The sequence below is a fragment of the Leucoraja erinacea genome, chromosome 6 (assembly GCF_028641065.1).
Source record: "Leucoraja erinacea ecotype New England chromosome 6, Leri_hhj_1, whole genome shotgun sequence".
In the NCBI taxonomy this organism is placed as follows: Eukaryota; Metazoa; Chordata; class Chondrichthyes; order Rajiformes; family Rajidae; genus Leucoraja; species Leucoraja erinaceus.
Window position 1 is genome coordinate 47,407,993 of NC_073382.1, and position 19,245 is coordinate 47,427,237.

The 19,245-nt window shown below is 45.0% G+C and overlaps 1 protein-coding gene across 9 annotated transcripts in view; it reads left to right on the plus strand.

Moving 5' to 3' along the window:
- Nucleotides 1-19,245, plus strand: part of rnf6 (ring finger protein (C3H2C3 type) 6) — a 35,994-nt gene that overhangs the window by 1,793 nt on the left and 14,956 nt on the right. For 2 of the 9 annotated variants that reach the window (XM_055636922.1, XM_055636925.1), the window contains exons 2-3: nucleotides 4,048-4,196; nucleotides 17,520-17,605. The exons of 2 other annotated variants lie outside the window; for them this stretch is intronic. In XM_055636922.1, coding sequence (XP_055492897.1) covers nucleotides 17,564-17,605 — 42 coding nt within the window. In that variant the 5' untranslated portion in view covers nucleotides 4,048-4,196; nucleotides 17,520-17,563. 5 more of the 9 variants (XM_055636923.1, XM_055636924.1, XM_055636928.1 and 2 more) reach the window with 3 other exon arrangements.

Genomic DNA, 19,245 nt, shown 5'->3' on the forward strand with positions numbered 1-19,245 from the left:
TAAAATATTTCAATGCAATCCTGTCAGTGTTTAGATCATTGGAAGAGTGAGGAAGATCATAAGTAGAAGCTGTAGTTTGTTAGATCCATGTTGGCTACAAGGAGAAATTAAATTTGTTCGCTAACCTGCCCACTGCTCAAAAACATTCTTTCAAATAGTTATTTTCTCAAATCTTAAATTGTTTTATCAATTTTTTGTAATCTATTACATTGTCGACGATATTCCAGGGGCACAAAAATAATTGGGCAATTGGATGGTACTGAATTGTATTCCTTTGCTATTCTAGGTTGTAAAAGGAAAAAGGCAGTATATTCAGCATTAGAGAGCATTTCAATTTTAAAATATACTAGACCAATGGGACCCGCTCCCTCCAAGCAATATTCCATCACTCACCCATGGCCCCCAACTGCGCAGGCGCGGTGCGGCTCATTTCCCCATAAGCCCCAGCACTCCCTCCCCCTCCTCTTCACCCTCCCTCCTATTTCCCCTCTCCCTCTCCTCCTCCCCTCATCTCTCTCCTTTCCCCTGCCATCAGTCACTCCCTCCCTTAAACCCTCCCTCTATCTCCCTACTCCCCCACTACTCACCTCTCCCCTATCGCACTCCCCCACTAAACACAATGTTTAAATAACATTTCTCCTCTTCCCTTTCCCGATTCCGTCCCTCTCCTTACAACAATGTAACAAATCTCTCATTGCACTGTGTGAAACACTGTTGACAGGCAGTTTATGTAATTGAGATCCCATTGTGATGTCATACGCTGATAACTGCCAGTGCAACATTGGTGAGGGGCAGTTTATGTTAATGAGATCCCATTGTGATGTCATAGCTGCTAGCTGCCAGTGGAGATGAAAGATTTTTTTCAAAGTGAGTTTTGTAAAGTTAAAAATGTGAATAACTTGTAAAATATAACATCAATCTGAATGAAACTTGATTCATGACACCACAGGACAATGGTGAGTACGGTGGTCCAAAAATTGTAGCGCTATCGTGTACCGTTTTGGCGCAAGTCAGGTCATGAATCACAGACACACATGCACGCACACTCACAAATAAGATGAGAGTTTTAGTAAAATTAAAATTGTTTGAGCCATTTGGCAGACTTGAGTTTAATGGTGCATTTAGAGGCTAGATTGCAATTAGACAGATTGTAATGGGCAGGTTAATCTAACTCAGTCCCATTTTAAATCTATACATTATATCCCCATTTTTTATATTTCCATTATAAACTCTAATATGGACATTCTAATATGGATTCAGAGCAAAAAAAAACAAATTGCTTGAGTCTGGCAAAATCCGTGGAGTTAATTGGACAGACAACATGCGGTCCAACGCACCCCCTTCTCGTGGAATCCCTCACGTAATGTTCCGGCTCTGGAACTCTTTATCCAGAAGTGCCGCCGCGACGTCAACTGCCTCAACTTCTCCACTCCCGTCTCACTCCAATCTCTCCCCCCCTGAACGCACTGCCATTGAATCACTCCGCAAAAACCCAGATTGGGTTATCAAACCAGCCGACAAGGGAGGTGCCGTGGTAGTCTGGCGCGTCGATCTCTACAAAGCTGAGGCCACGTGCCAACTCTCGGACACCTCCTCCTACTTACCCTTGGACCATGACCCCACTGACGAGCACCAGGCCACCATATCTAGCACCATCACCGACTTCATCAATTCCCACGCCCTGCCCGACCAAGCTTCCAACCTCATCGTTCCCCAGCCCCGCACGGCCCGTTTTTACCTTCTCACCAAAATCCACAAACCCGGCTCTCCCGGCAGACCCATTGTCTCTGCTTGTTCGTGCCCCACCGAACTCATCTCCACATACCTTGACTCCATACTATCCCCCTTGGTCAAATCCCTTCCCACCTATGTTCTAGACACCTCAGACACTCTCCGCCGCCTCCGCGCATTCCACTCTCTAGGCCCTCACCCCCTCATCTTCACCATGGATGTCCAGTCACTCTGCACCTCCATCCCCCACCAGGATGACCTCAAAGCCCTCTGGTTCTGCCTCGACCAGAGGAGCAACCTATACCCAGCCACTGACGCCCTCCTCCGCCTAGCAGAGTTGGTCCTCACCCTCAACAACTTTACGTTTGACTCCTCCCATTTCCTCCAAACACAAGGCGTAGCTATGGGCACACGCATGGGCCCCAGCTACGCCTGCCTCTTTGTCGGGTACGTTGAACAATCCTTGTTCTATACGTACCAGGGCCCCATCCCCGACCTCTACCTCCGTTACATTGGCGACTGCTTTGGGGCCACCTCCTGCACCCACACACAACTGACTGACTTCATTCACTTCACCACCAACTTCCATCCGGCACTCCAATACACCTGGACCATTTCCGACACTTCCCTACCATTCCTTGACCTCACCATCTCCATCGCAGGGGACAGACTTCTGACCGACATACACTACAAACCAACTGACTCACATGGCTATCTGGACTACACGTCTTCCCACCCTGCCCCCTGTAAAGACTCCATCCCCGTACTCCCAATTCCTCCACCTACACCGCATCTGCTCCCAGGATGAGACATTCCACACCAGGGCATTGGAAATGTCCTCGTTCTTCAGGGAACGGGGATTCCCCTCCGCCACCATAGATGAGGCTCGTACCAGGGTCTCATCCATACCCCGCAACACTGCTCTCTCTCCCCATCCCCGCACTTGCAACAAGGGCAGAGTCCCCCTAGTCCTCACCTTTCACCCCACCAGCCGGCAAATACAACAAATAATCCTCCGCCATTTCCGCCACCTCCAACGTGACCCCACCACTCGCCACATCTTCCCATCTCCCCCTATGTCTGCCTTCCGCAAAGACCGCTCCCTCCACAACTCCCTTGTCAATTCTTCCCTTCCCTCCCGTACCACCCCCTCCCCGGGCACTTTCCGTTGCAACCGCAAGAAATGCAACACCCGTCCCTTCACCTCCCCCCTCGACTCCATTCAAGGACCCAAGCAGTCGTTCCAGGTGCGACAAAGGTTCACCTGTATCTCCTCCAACCTCATCTACTGCATCCGCTGCTCTAGATGTCAGCTGATTTACATCGGGGAGACCAAGCGGTGGTTGGGCGATCGTTTCGCCGAACACCTCCGCTCAGTCCGCAATAACCTACCTGAACTCCCGGTGGCTCAGCACTTCAACTCCCCCTCCCATTCCCAATCTGACCTCTCTGTCCTGGGTCTCCTCCATTGCCAGAGTGAGCAACACTGGAAATTGGAGGAACAGCACCTCATATTCCGCCTGGGTTGCTTGCGTCCGGATGGCATGAAAGTTGAATTCTCCCAATTTTGCTAGCCCTTGCCGTCTCCTCCCCTTCCTTAACCCTCGAGCTGTCTCCTTCCATTCCCCCGCCCTCGGGCTCCTCTACTCCCTTTTTCCTTCTTTCTCCCCCCCACCCCCCATCAGTCTAAAGAAGGGTATCGGCCCGAAACGTCGCCTATTTCCTTCGCTCCATAGATGCTGCTGCACCCGCTGAGTTTCTCCAGCATTTTTGTGTACCTGCGGGTCAAGACCGTTCTTCAGACTGATGGAGTAAGGGGGAGAAAGCTGGGAAAGAGAGGCCGGAGGGGACAAAGCCTGGCAGGTGATAGGTCATAGGGGTGAGGGGGAGTGATTGGCAGGTGGGTGGAGATGGTGATGAAGGCTAGCGACGAAAGGGAGACAAAGGAGTGTCAGATAAAGAAAGCTAGTGGAGGGCAGGCGGGTGGTTGTGGGTTGAATGGGAGAGGGGAAGAAAGGGGGATACTAGGGAAATTGGCGACTTGAAGATGCGAGGGGTGAATGATATGGAGGAGGGAAAATGAACAAGGTGGTGGGAGAAATGTTCATGTACTGGTTGGGGGGGAGGGATGATGGGCTAGGGTGTTGAGATAGAGGGGATTACATGAAACTGGATAATTCAATGTTCATACCTTTGGCTTATAAGATGCCCAAGTGGAATATGAGATGCTGTTCTCTTTTCTCTCCCTTGCCATCCCTCCCTTCAGACTGAAGAAAGGTCCCAACCTGAAACATCGTCTGTCCATTCCCTCCACAGATGCTGCCTGATCCACTGAGCTCCTCCACCACTGTTTTTTGCTCACAAATCCAGCATCTGCAGTCTCTGTGTGTCCGTGCTTGTGAATCCTAGTTATGCTGTAATTTTTGCTTATCTACCAGTGGTTGTACAACAATGTCTCTTGGCAGGTAAATCTGAGTTGCAATTGCGAATTAGTAATTTTTCATATTTTCAAAATAAATGTAGATCACTGATCTTGCTGGGAATGGCCTGGAAATACTGCTGTGATCATTCAGTAGGATTATCTTACATTCAATGTCTGGCTTTATTTCGTTAATTTTTTTTGCGAGGATGCATTCTTTGGGATCTTTGTATATTTCTTACGTAACACATTGCCCTGTATTTGAGAGCATCTTCAGGCCTATTTTTTTATGGATGGCATAGAAGAAATTGCTTTTCTGACTGTCCTCATAATGCTAATGACAAAGACCCATTATTTATTCATTTGCCTCTGTACTCCACAATTTTAGATTTGTAATAGAAAAAAAAAATCACATGTGGTTAAAGTGCACATTGTCATATTTTAATAAAGGCCATTTTGATACATTTTGGTTTCACCGTGTAGAAACCACAGCAGTGTTTATACATAGTGATACATAGCATAATGAATTCTGAAGCGTATAGACACATCCTATCTGCTCAAGTTCAAACAAATGCCTCAAAACTCATTGGTCGGCAGTTCATTCTACAGCAAGACAATGATCCCAAACATACTGCTGAAGCAATTGTTCAAGAAGGAACTGCAGATGCTGGAAAAACGAAGGTAGACAAAATTGCTGGAGAAACTCAGCGGATGCGGCAGCATCTATGGAGCAAATTAAATAGGCAACGTTTCCGGCCGAAACCCTTCTTCAGACTCCTAAAAGCAACAAAGCAACAAAGAAGTTTTTCAAAGCTAACCAATGGTCAATTCTTGAGTGGCCAAGTCAATCACCCGATCGGAACCCAATTGAGCATTCCTTTTATATGCTGAAGAGGAAACTGAAGGGGACTAGCCCCCTAAACAAGCATAAGCTAAAGATGGCTGCAATACAGGCCTGGCAGAGCATCACCAAAAAAGACACCCAGCAACTGGTAATGTCCATGAATCGCAGACTTCAAGCAGTCATTGCAATCAAAGGTTATGCAACAAAATACTAAACATGACTACTTTAATTTACATGACATTGCTGTGTCCCAATCATTATGAAGGGAGACTGGACCGGCTCTGTGCCTCATCCGCAGACAGGATCGAACCTGTGTCCCCGGCACCGCAAGCGCTGCTGAACCGCCACTGGATCATCCCCGTGTCCCCCACTCGAGTGTCCCATCCCTGCCCGGGGGTGGCCGGAGACGTCCGGACCAATGGGACACCGGCCCCCAGGCCTTGCGCGGAGAAGCGGCAACCCCAGCTCACCTCCTCCTCTCCCGCTGGGCCAACCGACAACAACCAACAACACCAGCGGCCCCAGGCCCAAAGCTAGCGCGGAGAACCCACAGACAGTGCAGAGATGTGCCACCTCCAGTCGAACCCCGCTCCAACTCCAGAGGAACCCGCTCCCCGATGGGCCGCTATAGCGACAAGTGCCAGTTCGCCCACAGCTTGCACACTACTGGCTTCTGTCCACAACCCCGAGGAGGAGTGAGGGCCCCAGTCTCACCTGTGCCAGACCACCAGCCTGGGCTCAGCCTCCTCCGGCCTGGCACTCAACTGTGCCGACCTGCGGGTGGCCTTCAGACCCGAGTTGGAGCTGGCCCGAACTCTGAGCTTGGGGCTGGGCAAGGGAGAAGGAGGAGGTTGTTGCTGCCACCAGCACTATCAACAGCACCAGCTGCTCCAGCGGGCGCCCCAGCCTTCCATGGGCGGCAGTAGCCTGTCCGCAGACTATCTCTTCGACCAGGGCGACTCCAGCAGCAGGGGCCCCGAGTCGCCCGTCTTCGAGCAGGGAAGGCGGCTGTCCATCTTCAGCAGGATCTCGGTGTCGGACTGAGGGGAGGGGGGTGGAAGTGGAGGGCTGCTGGACAACCAGGCAGGAAAGGCAGAGCCGAGCTGGAGTTAGCGGCTGCAGCGCCAACTGCATGCAAGTCTAGGGCCGCCCTGGACAGGGACGGGTCACCGGGGAGGGGACGGGGATGGCCCAGCAGCATCTCAACAGCGGCCACACGCAGAGAGCCAGGCCCTGACCACGGACGAAACGCAAGCCTGCATACAATGCAGCACCACTGTTGCCTAGCCTGTTTATAGTTAGTGACCTATGACCTGGGCATGCGCAGTCGGAATACCAAACTCGCTTATTGAGATATTAAATAAAAGACCCTTCTACTGGCCTCTGTTTCACAATTTGAAGATGAGTAAAGTTATGCCACAGCAAATCACGGACAGAATTGCAGTCATTATTCAATTTAATCTGTGATGCACTGTTGATATAGACGCATTCAGTGGCTGATCCTACCATTTTTGTGTCCATTGTATTTATACATTTTTATTTATTGGATAACTGTTTTCGAATGTTACCGAGGGCATGCTTCAGAAATGCAGTTTTTTTTTTAACCCATAATTTTACTACAAATTCCCAACCTAGTAAAAATCTGTATACCTGCTAAAAGAGTAACTTTAAATATTAGTCTTATTTTTGGGCTGAGAGTTGCAATAGTATTTGCTCCAATTATAAGTATGATCAGGTTTTAATACTAGATAGAGGAATGAGACATATTTATAATATTTGCAATGTTGATTATTTTGGTTTACACTTGTAGCTATTTCAATTTTGCATGTTTAAAAATGTAATTTAATCAACCAATGACTTGCGTCTATTAATTACAGTTTGTGCTTTGTTACCTATAAGCAAGTAATAAATATGCAAGCTGTTGTAATGGCACTTCTTAATATAGCAACCAGAATCACAGGGGTTAGCCAACAAAGACACAATTAAGGAGGATGATGAGAAGCTTGGTCAGTGAGAGAAATTGCAAGTATCTTGATGTTCCGAGTTGGGTTTTCAGGGGAGAATGCTGGAGCTTAGAGCCTTGGTAGCTGAAAGTAGGGCTGCCAATTATAGAACAATTCCATTTGGGGATGATCAAAAGACTAAAATTGATGGAGTTGGGACCTTGGAGAGTTGCTGGGTAGAGAAGATCACATTTGAATTTGAAAACGGTGGTGAGAATCTTAAAATTGAGGTTTTCCTTAAATTGGATCCGTAAGTATTACCTAGGTAAATAAATAGTAAGTACAATAAATGATTGTAGTGGGACTGACTGAGGATAAAAATATCCTGTCACCAGGAACAGTGTTTGTATCCTACATACATTGTAGGGTTCTGAATGAAGTATGGGAGGAAATCAGGAGGCAAGGGTACCAACCATAATATTTTGATGCTCTTTGAAGATTGCGGGTGTGAGGGAAAATATTAGTAATTAGTAATAGTTATTTTGAACACCCTTGTTCAAAAATGGGGTAAGAATTAATCTAGTCAGTTTAATCTTGATGGTGGGAAAACATTTAGAAATATTGATCCTCGACAGGATTAATAGTTATTTGTGATTAAGGCAAACTAGCATGGATATTATTAATGAAAAATGATGTTTAACCAATTGGATTCAAATATTTTTGAAGTGGTAACAGAGTTGTAAGGGTGAAGTAATTGCACATTGCCTGATAGAAGATGCCACATAACAGATTTATGACCAAAGTTGAGGCATTTGGCAGAAGGGGACTTTAAATACAAACTTAGTTAAGCTACAGGCAACAGAAGAAGGTGAATGGTTGCTTGTCAAATTGGTGAGAGCGGTGTATGGGTGGGGAGTAGCAGAAGTAACGTGGTTTAAAGAGGGAGTAGGGCAGCAGGACCCATTGGTACCATCATACAGGTTTAATGTTTGAAGTGGGGGGGAGAGGGGAGGGGAGTGGAGTATAAAAGACTGTTGTGCTAAACCTTAATAAAATACTGGTCCCAACTCAATGGTGATGTAAGTAATTGCACATACTTAAGAGTGAAGTAATTGCATATTGTCCGACAGAAGATGGCACGTAACAGACTTATCAGACTTATTTGGTGTTTAGTTCTGTTTTCCGCATTATAGGAAAGATGTGAAGCTGTTAGATTCAGATTAGTTTATTGGCTTATACAACTAGAGTGCATTGAAATGAAGTTTGCATGAGGTTCTTAGTGAACTCTATTATAATTGGGTCTGAAGAAGTCTCGAGCCGAAATGCTGCCTGACCCGCTGAATTAATCCAGCATTTTGTGTCCATCTTCGGTGTAAACCAGCATCTGCAGTTCCTTCCTACACATTATAATGATGGATTTAACAATAAATACAAACACCAAAACAAGTAGCAGAATGGTGAAAAGATTATAGTGCAATCTGAAGTGGTACAAAATGCAATAATGAAATAACGGAATAAGGTAAGAGAACTTGGCAACAACTCTGGGGAAGGAGTATGAAAAGGGTGATTGGTTCAGGAGTCTGATAACAGCTGTTATCAATTCTGAGACGCCTGGGCTTTCAATTCCTTGTATCCTCTCCCAGTAGGTCAAGAGAGTAAGAGAGAAAAGGGAATGGCCAGGATGGTAGGCATCTTTGATACTTCCAGTTTTCCTGATGCAACACCCTTGAAGATGGAATGGATGGAAGTGATGAGCATGTGATGGATTGGGCTGTGTTCACCACTGTGCATTCAGACGGTCAATAGCAGTGCGGTTGCCTTACCAGGCTGAGATGCATCCCGTCAAAAAGCTTTCGATAGTGCATCTGTAGAAGTTTGAGAGCATCCTCGTGAAAAGGTCTAATCTTCTACGATGTTTGAAAGCAAATGATACATTGTCTCGGTCGCCATATTAGCTTGACAGGGCCAGGTTAGGTTGCTGGTGATATGGAAGGCGGAGGTATTTGAGGTTGTCGATCTCCACAACTGCTATGTGAATGAGGGTGGCTGTGTTTTACCCCACACTTCCTTAGGTCAATAACTAACTCTTTCGGCTCATTGATATTAAGTCTAGGTCTTTATCCTGATACCATGACACAAGGTTCCCAATCTCTTTCCTATACTCCATCTCATTGTTGTTGATCCGGCTGACAACGATCATATCAGTGAACTGGTATGCTCCAATACAAGCTGTTCTACGAATCCATCGTGAAAGCTACTGCTGAAAGCACGGGACACCGCTTTCATGTCAGGCGATGCTCGAGCCTACAGTTCATCCAGGGCTAACCTGAAGAGGGGCATCAGGAAGGCCAAGCACTGCCATAAGCTCAGGATTGAGGAGCACTTCAACAACAACTCCGACCCCCGACGCATGTGGCAAGGCATCCAGGCCATCACGGACTACAGACCCTCCAACATCACCCCCACATCCAGCGACGCCTCCTTCCTTGAGGAGCTGAATCACTTCTATGGCCGCTTCGACAGGGACAATCTAGAGACAGCCATCAAGGCTGTGCTACCTGCCGATCACCAACCCCTCACACTCACCCCCTACGACGTGTACGTGGCACTGAGTAGGACTAATGCACGTAAGGCTGCTGGCCCTGACGGCATCCCCGGGCGCGTGCTCAGTGCCTGTGCTGCGCAGCTGACAGACGTCTGGACTGACATCTTCAACCTGTCACTTGCCCAAGCAGTTGTCCCCACTTGCCTTAAAGCCACCTCCATCGTGCCAGTGCCAAAACACTCCACTGCGGCAAGCCTCAACGACTTCCGCCCAGTTGCACTTACCCCCATCATCACCAAGTGCTTCGAGAGGCTGGTCCTGGCACACCTCAAAAGCTGCCTACCCCCCACACTGGATCCCTATCAGTTTGCCTACCGCAAGAACAGGAGTACGGAGGATGCCATCTCAACGGCACTTCACTCCGCCCTCTCCCACCTTGACAACAGAGACACTTATGTAAGAATGCTGTTCATCGATTACAGCTCAGCATTCAACACCATTATTCCATCAAAACTGATCACCAAACTCGGTAACCTGGGCATCGACCCCTCCCTCTGCAACTGGATACTGGACTTTCTAACCAACAGACCCCAGTCTGTGAGGTTAGACAAGCACACCTCTTCAACCCTCACCCTGAACACCGGCGTTCCTCAGGGCTGTGTGCTGAGCCCCCTCCTCTACTCCCTCTTCACCCATGACTGCACACCTGTACATGGTACTAACACCATCATCAAGTATGCAGATGATACAACGGTGATTGGCCTCATCAGCAACAACGATGAGCTGGCCTACAGGGAGGAGGTCCAGCACTTAGCAGCATGGTGCGCTGACAACAACCTGGCCCTTAACTCCAAGAAGACCAAGGAGCTCATTGTAGACTTCAGGAAGTCCAGAGGCGGCACGCACACCCCCATCCACACATTAACGGGACGGAGGTGGAACGTGTTTCTAGCTTCAGGTTCCTGGGAGTCAACATCTCTGATGACCTCTCTTGGACCCACAATACCTCTACTCTGATCAAGAAGGCTCATCAGCGTCTCTTCTTCCTGAGGAGACTGAAGAAGGTCCATCTGTCTCCTCAGATCCTGGTGAACTTCTACCGCTGCACCATCGAGAGCATCCTTACCAACTGCATCACAGTATGGTATGGCAACTGCTCTGTCTCCGACCGGAAGGCATTGCAGAGGGTGGTGAAAATTGCCCAACGCATCACCGGTTCCACGCTCCCCTCCATTGAGTCTGTCCAAAGCAAGCGCTGTCTGCGGAGGGCGCTCAGCATCGCCAAGGACTGCTCTCACCCCAACCATGGACTGTTTACCCTCCTACCATCCGGGAGGCTCTACAGGTCTCTCCGTTGCCGAACCAGCAGGTCGAGGAACAGCTTCTTTCCGGCGGCTGTCACTCTACTAAACAACGTACCTCGGTGACTGCCAATCACCCCCCCCCCCCCCCCCCGGACACTTATTATTATTTTTTTAATTCAAATCGTTTGCTATGTCGCTCTTCAAGGGAGATGCTAAATGCATTTCGTTGTCTCTGTACTGTACACTGACAATGACAATTAAAATTGAATCTGAATCTGAATCTGAAAAAAAAAGGCACTCTACAAAGTCCCTTTCTTGGGGTCCAGTACCAACCTGATTTTCCCAGTCTACCTGCATGGTGAAATCTCCCATAACAACCACAGCATTACTTTTGCTACATGCCAATTTTAACTCCTGATTCAACTTGCGCCCTATGTCCAGGTTACTGTTTGGTGCCCTGTAGATTAGTCCCATTAGGGTCTTTTTACCTTTACAATTCCTTAGTTCTATCCATACTAATGTTAAACTAAGTTATTTTGTCAGTCCAATTCAAGAAAACTTGATTCAAGCCATTGCTGCTAAAACCAATTCTTTATTCTGACAGCGCTGGATAATTCTTTAGACCTTCCAATACAGAGCTAGAAACTCTGGGGCAGGTCGAAAGAACAACTGCTTTGGTACAAAGGTAACACATTATATAGATATTGGACAATTATGATACAAAAGGAATGGCAAACTATTAACCAATCATTATGTTTACCATACATTTAGCTTATTTGCATTAACCAATCAACTAAATCCTTTCCAGTGATTGACAACACGTATAGTCACATGATTTTCCCTTTTCTGGCCCCTTTACAACCTTTTTCCCCTCTGGTTCTCTTTAACCTCTGATCGAAATCATTTTAATTCAATGAAGCAAAACCACAGAAATATAAAACTAATTCTCAGAGACTACCTGTCAGAATATAAAATACACACCATACAGCAATCACACAATACATACACACAAAACATATATTTTCACTTTTGGAAAATAAAGTTATTTCTAAAACTTCAGATTTAAACAAAGTGTAATACTTACAATCCTAATTAAAACACAATACACTTCACAAATAATTTCCCTACTTCATAGTTAAAATACAGTTGCTTATGGATTAAATACGAGTTTTGCCCCATTCTTAAGTTATTTCTACAATCCCCAACCACACAAAGGTCACTAATTGTCACACTTGATTGCTTCTTCCCAAGCTCGGGTCTACTTTAATTACAACCTCCCCCTTCTATCTCCGGACGAAAGGAATGTAAGCCCTCCTCACTAATAGCATTCCACACAGCAAATGGAAGATTATCAAAACAGTTACTTTCTCAGTTTTCTACAAACATAAGAAACCACCCTTATACAAAGGTCACACAACCATCACCTATGCCATCTCTTATCTCAACATAAATACATTTAAACAGCACAAACCAGATCACAGACTATTATCTATCCTTGGTGCCCACGACCCAATATAGACAACCATGAATCCCCTTTATTGCACACCCGAGCTCAAAGATGTGCCATAAAGAAAGGACCCATGATGCCCATGTCCTGAGAAGAACCCCATCAATAACCTATACTCTAAACACCAAACTAAACCAAATACAACTTCTGACAGAGTTATAGCCGCTTCAAAGCAAACAAAGCTATGCCTATTTACATCAACATCTCCATGTAGCCATCTGTTCTCCTATATGTGTGTGTTCTTTATTTCTTTGTGGGAAAACCTCAGCTCCAAGTCCTTCTCTTGCAAATTAACATGTTCCTCACACAGAAGTTATCATTTCAGCAAATCTATTGTATAATATTTCCTCACTGACTCCACATCCCCTGTTTCAATGCCACCCCTTGCAAGGGACTGAATTTCATTCCTCACCAACAGGGCAACCCCACCCCCTCTGCCCACCTGTGTCTTTTCGATAGGAGGTATACCCCTGAATATTCAGTTCCCAGCCCTGGCCTTCTTGCAGCCATGTCTCAGTAATTCCCACAACATCATACTTGCCAGTTTCTAACTGAGCCTCAAGCTCGTCCACTTTATTCCTTTTTCTTCGCGCATTCATATACAGCACTTTGACCTCCGTATTCACTTCCCCCCTCGCAATTGGCCCTGACCTTACTTTGTTGTCCATTCTCGAGCTTTCCTTCCCATTAATTCGAGAATTGTTTGTAATTTTTCCTGTAGTAACTTCCCCTTCAACTCCATCTTTATACTCCCAATTTGTCAATCCCTCCCCCCCACTATTTCGTTTAAACCCACACGTGTTGCCCTAGCAAACCTGCCTGCCAGAATGTCGGTCCACCTCCAGTTAAGGTGTGACCCGTCCCTTTTGTACAGGTCACCCCTACCCCAGAAGAGATCCCAGTGGTCTATAAATCTAAATCCTTGCTCCCTGCTCCGGCCCCACATTCAGATCCCCTATCTCCCTGTTCCTGTGCTCACTAGCACGAGGTACTGGAAGCAATCCAGAGATAACCACCCTAGAAGTCCGGCATTTCAGTCTTCTTCCCAACTCTCTGAAGTCATGTTGGAGAACCTCCTTCCTCACCTGCCCGATGTCGTTTGTGCCTACGTGCACAACTACGGCCGGCTATTCACCTTCTCTCTCTTGAGGATGTTCTGAATTCGGCTCGTGACTTCCTGAACCCTCATAAATACATTTAAAAAGCACAAACCAGATCACAGACCAGGGAGGCAACAGACCATCCTCGCATCTCGTCTGCCGCCACACACCTTTGTTCTTCCCGTATCCTCGGCGTGACTACCTCACTGTAGGTCCTGTCCAGGAAACTCTCGTTTTCCCGGTTGGCCCTGAGATCATCCAGCTGCTTCTCCAGTGCCCCAACACGGTCCTTTAGGAGCTGAAGCTGGAATCACTTGCCACAGTTGTAGCAGCCAGAGGCTCCAGCCGTGTCCCTGGGCTCCCACATTCTGCAAGCCTCACACTGTCTCATCTGCCCCGACATGCGTTCATCGCGTTCCGTCCTCTCATATAACCATATAACCATATAACAATTACAGCACGGAAACAGGCCATCTCGACCCTTCTAGTCTGTGCCGAACACATAATCTCCCCAAGTCCCATATACCTGCGCTCAAACCATAACCCTCCATTCCCTTCCCATCCATATAACTATCCAATTTATTTTTAAATGATAAAAACGAACCTGCCTCCACCACCTTCACTGGAAGCTCATTCCACACAGCTCTCGAGCTTTATGCGTAGCCTCCTCGTCGAAGACTCACGAACCAAAGACTCACACTTTACTCACTCGAGCCAAAGACTCACACTTTATTCACAAGGCACTTCCCTCATAAGGCTGCTCCCTCAGAGCCGTCTTGCTTATATTGACTGATAAATTGCCTAATTTACCAATTTACTAATTTACAAACCAAATTCCACAGTTTTAAACTGTTTTCCCCCCTCTGACTCACTTCTAACTCTCCTCCCACTCGGGCTAGAGCCAATCACTGCTTTGTCCTACTTCTCTTTGCTGCTGTTTTTCAAAATCCACGGGAGCTCTGTTACTTAGTCCTACTTAGCCTTCTTGTACAGTACGGGGTCATCCTTTTTGAATGCCTCAGAACTGGGTGGCGCAACAGTAGAGTTGTTGCCTTCCAGCGCCAGAGACCTAGGTTTAATCCTGACTACGGGTGCTGTCCGTACTGACTTTGTATGTTCTTTCTGCAATCGCCGCGCCAGGTTTGCAGTTTCATTTAGTTTCGGTATTAATTATAAATTGTCCCTAGTCTGTAGGATAGAGCTAGTGCACAGGGATCGTTGCTCAGCACGACTTGGTGGGTCAATGGGCCTGTTTCCGTGCTGTATCACTAAGCTAAACTAATCTGGACTTTAACAGAGAGTGAATCCTTGTTCATTCAAAGTTTCTGGTTAGGATGAACTCTAAGAGAGGTTCACGTAAAGATCTGTGAGACTTGTAATGAGGGACTGCAGTTAGAATGATAAATTGGAGAAGCTAGGGCAGTTGTTTTATGAAGAGCAGCAGGGTGAGAGGAGCAAATATAATACACAATTTCTGTTGATGGAGCGGTTGAAGATCAGAGGTCACAGATGCAAAGTAACGGTGAAGTGGATTGAGTGACAGAAAATATAATGTTTTGTCCTCTGTATGGTTGAATTCTGGGAAACGCTCTTACAGGTGTGGTGGAGGCAGGTTTCATTGGGACCTTCAAGAGGAAATTGGATAATATCCTATTATTGGCGGCACAGTGGCGTAGAAGTAGAGCTGCTGCCTTACAGCCCGGGTTCAATCTTGACTCTGGGTGCTGTCTGTGGAGTTTGTAAGTTCTTGAGACCACCTATGATTTCTCCAGGTGCTCTGGTTTCCACCAACACTCCAACGGCGTACAGGTTTGTAGGTTAATTGGCATTGGTAAAAATAAGAGAGTTCGGTATCTCGATAAATGCAAGGAATCATGGGATTTGTCAAAGGTCATTCGGTATTTTAAAAAAACGAACGCAGCGCTGTATAAACTGTATAAATTGTTAACTATTCTACCAAGGAATTAATCTAGAATTCTGTCAACTCAATAGCTTCCTTTCTTGTTCTGCTGTTCACACACTACTTACACAGTCCCAGTTCTAGTTCAGTTCATTAATCTGCAATTATGAGATATTCAAAAAATTAAAGATTTTATTATTTTCAATTAATCCTTAATGTGTTTGCTACTGGAATAAGAAAATATTACTTGTGTTTGAAATGTTTTCTTATCTTTATTCATAATATGTGTAAAATATATTTAATCTGAGGCAGCAATCCACAGCAGCTGAAAGCAATAGTTTTAACTTTGGGAAAAACAAACCAAGAAAGAAAGCAAAAGGTGGAATATCCTCCTGCCAGTCCACCAGCTTCATTTAAGTCCCTAACCAATGTCTGCAGTGATCTCCGCTGAGAAGATAAATATTTGACTTGGATAAGGGCCAGTTTAGAAATGGGTTATGCAGTATGCCCAACCTCACCTCTCGAAGGAAAGGTGACAATAGCCTCAGTTTCCATGATAATAACATGTTTGAGGATGATAGGCATAAACTAAGCTTTTCTTTAAAATAATTGCACTTACCTTTGGTCTAATGGTGATTTTAGCTTACCATTTGTTTTCCCAATTTCTCAGGCTATCAAAAATACAGGTTCTACACCATAGTGAAGTTCTGGAAGCAATCAACTACACCTAATACAATACCACAAATCTAAAGGCTGCTACTGAACAGAAAAAAACACTGACGAAGAGAATATTAAGGCATTCTGCAAAAGCATAAACTTGGTCAGATTACATGGGAAAATGGCAACAGGCTAGATTATATGCGAAAATGGCAACAGCACCGCATGGAATTGCAAGCATCTTAAGTGCCACTACTTTTGGGATTACTTTTGAAGTCTTTACTAGCTGCTTTCCTACCTATTGGGGAGAAACAACTTAAAAGCCTGCACCAAACAACAAAGTAATTTATATGTTTTTCATTGTCACGATCTCACTCATTCACCAAAGCACAAAGCAATAAAACCACCAAAATCATCGTAGTTTTGTACAAATGAACCATAAATACACCGTTAATAGTTTTGAAAGCAGTATTTTCTTACCTCGAAGAAGCAAAACTGGAAAATATGTATGAAACGCAGGTCCGTACACACACAGTAGCGCAGCTGGCGAACATGTTTATTCCGAATGATCCATGACCTGGGCATGCACAGTTGTAATACCGAACTTGCTTATTGTAAATTGTTCTAAGTGTGTAGGTTAGTGCTAGTGTACGGGGTGATCGCTGGTCGGCGCAGACTCACTGGGCTGAAGGGCCTGTTTGCGCACTGTATCTCTAAAGTCTAAATCTGGATCGGTCTACCTCACATAAACCGCATGGGTCATGGGACACCAGAGGTAATTGTGCAAGAGTGGGAAATAAGTACTGTAATAAATGTATTTGTCTGAGAGATTAGCATAGAACTAAGCAAAATATGTCTAATTTATCTGACTAATATCTTGGAAGCATCAGTGAAAGTATAGTGTCAACATGCATGTAAAAGCTACGGACAAATTGTGAAGAACAGAGAGAGATATACTGCCAGTAACACAACTGGGTACAGTATTGTCAATAAAAGGAATTTCATAGATCACCCAGGATTCCAGTTGATGTAAAAGTGACTATTTTAATATAATTATGGACAATGGAAAACCATCCATTCTTTGAAACATAAAGAACCACAGATCAATTTTTTTTCCTGAGATATGAGGTACTGCTTAGCATCATTTGGTAAGTGAACATTTAAGCTTCTGAATATCCATCAGATTTTGATTTTAATAAATAATATTAATCTCAAAAATCAGCAGAAAGTAGTACCAGCTGGCAAACTATAAAATCTTTTGTGGGATATCATAATTCATCTCTACAGACCGAGGTGTAAAGACAACCATCTACTCTTCTGCGACTGCTGATATATCTGGTAAGTCATAGAATAATTTCTATGCATTTTCCAAATATAATACATATTACTGTAAAGCTCATTGTCCATCATAACAAGCATGCAAGTGTAGGTCAAAACTATTGCAAATCCAACAATATGCCGATGTCTAATGTAAGTGATCTTTCCTCATCTACAATAATTTACTGCAGTAATTTAAATTTATTTGCAGTTTGCAAACCCATATTAAAATTAACATTTTTGTTTTCACAGATTCATCTCTGGGTCCACGTAAGCGTAACACCGTGTCCGAAAGTATGGAGGACACTTCTAACACCGATGTTGAAGTCTCCTTGCAGGTGATGATCAACTCTAGCACCAAAAGTTCAAATAGGAAGTCTGCCTACCCAGTAGTAAGGGAAACATGTCTTCAGTAGGTGAAATCACCACAGGCGATGGTTGGTTTGTTGAAAGCTGCAGGTTGCTTTTTAAATATCAACAGGATTCAAAACCACCTAAGTTTAAAACTTTTAAGGTAAATCATAAACAAAAAGTGAGAAGTCAATGCCAATCATAACATTTTGGAGCTTGAGGCAGCAAATCAATGGATTCAACCGTTCTGACAGTCTAAAAAGGATGTCAAAGTTGAACAGGCCTTGATTTCAACATTACTGAAATATAGAATGAAGGGAAGAGTATGTAGGACTGTAGTTGGGAGATTGGAGAGGAACAAAGTGCAAAGTTGTTATTTGAAAAGAAGAAATTAATAGTTAGACTGTTATTGCCTCTCAGAGCAAGCATTCTTTTCAGAAGAGGAAAGTAGTGGGAAAGAGTGCTGTATCATGTCCGAAATAATACCAGATAAATCCCTAATTCCTATCTGTCATCCTATCTGCTATAGAAGGCTGTGGAGACCAAGTCAATTGATATTTTTTGGGCAGAGATAGATAGATTCTTGATTAGTACGGGTGTCGGGGGTTATGGGGAGAACGCAGAAGAATGGGGTTAGGAGGGAGAGATAAATTAGCCATCATTGAATGGTGGAGTAGACTTGATGGGCCGAATGGCCTAATTCTGCTCCTTTCACTTATGATATCTTGTGTCATATGTAGATAGGGTGGTCAAAAAGGTTTTTAGTCATTCATCGGTCAGGTGTTGAGTATAGAAATCAGGACATTATGTTACAGTTGTACAAGACGTTTTGAGGTTGCATTTCGAATACAGTGCTCGGTTTTGGTTACCCTGTTGTAGGAAAGGTGTCATTATGCTGGAAGGAGTGTGGAGAAGATTTACAAGAATGTTGTCAGGACTTGAAGGGCTGAGTTACAGGGAGAGGTTGGGCAGGCTGGGACTTTATTCCTTCGAGCACATGAGGCTGAGGTGATTAAAATCATGGGGGGAATAGATGGGGTGTATGCACCTAAGGTAGGGGAATCAATAACATGTTTGAGGTGAGAGGGGCAAGGTTTAATAGGAACCTAAGGGGTAACTTTTTCACAGAGGGTGTTGGGTATATGGAATAAGCTGCCACGGGAGGTGGTTCAGGCAGGTACAATAACAGCATTTTAAAGACACTTAGACGGGTACATGATAGGAAAGGTTTAGTTGGGGCATCTTGGTCGCCGTGGACGAGTTAGGCTGAAGGTTGTGTTACTGTGCTATATGACTGACTGTACTTCACAAGATGGTTATTTGTACTAAAGGGTTCACACATGGCAGTCAATTCGTACATGGCAAGCATTCACGAACAGCCAGGAAATTCAGGGAACGGTGATTAAGCAGATATAAACTGTAGTGAATGCTGGTTTCTGCCAAATTTTGCGAGTGAAAACGGGCATTTTGTTTTTAGCAGAATTGATTAACTTTTGGAAGTACTAACAAGTTTCAAATTCCCATACATAATACCACCATTTTGTTGCCTATTTGTGTCACAACTCATATCATGAGCATTTAAAAAATGCTGTATTCCCTTCAAAAATAAAGACAATGTATTTTTGTT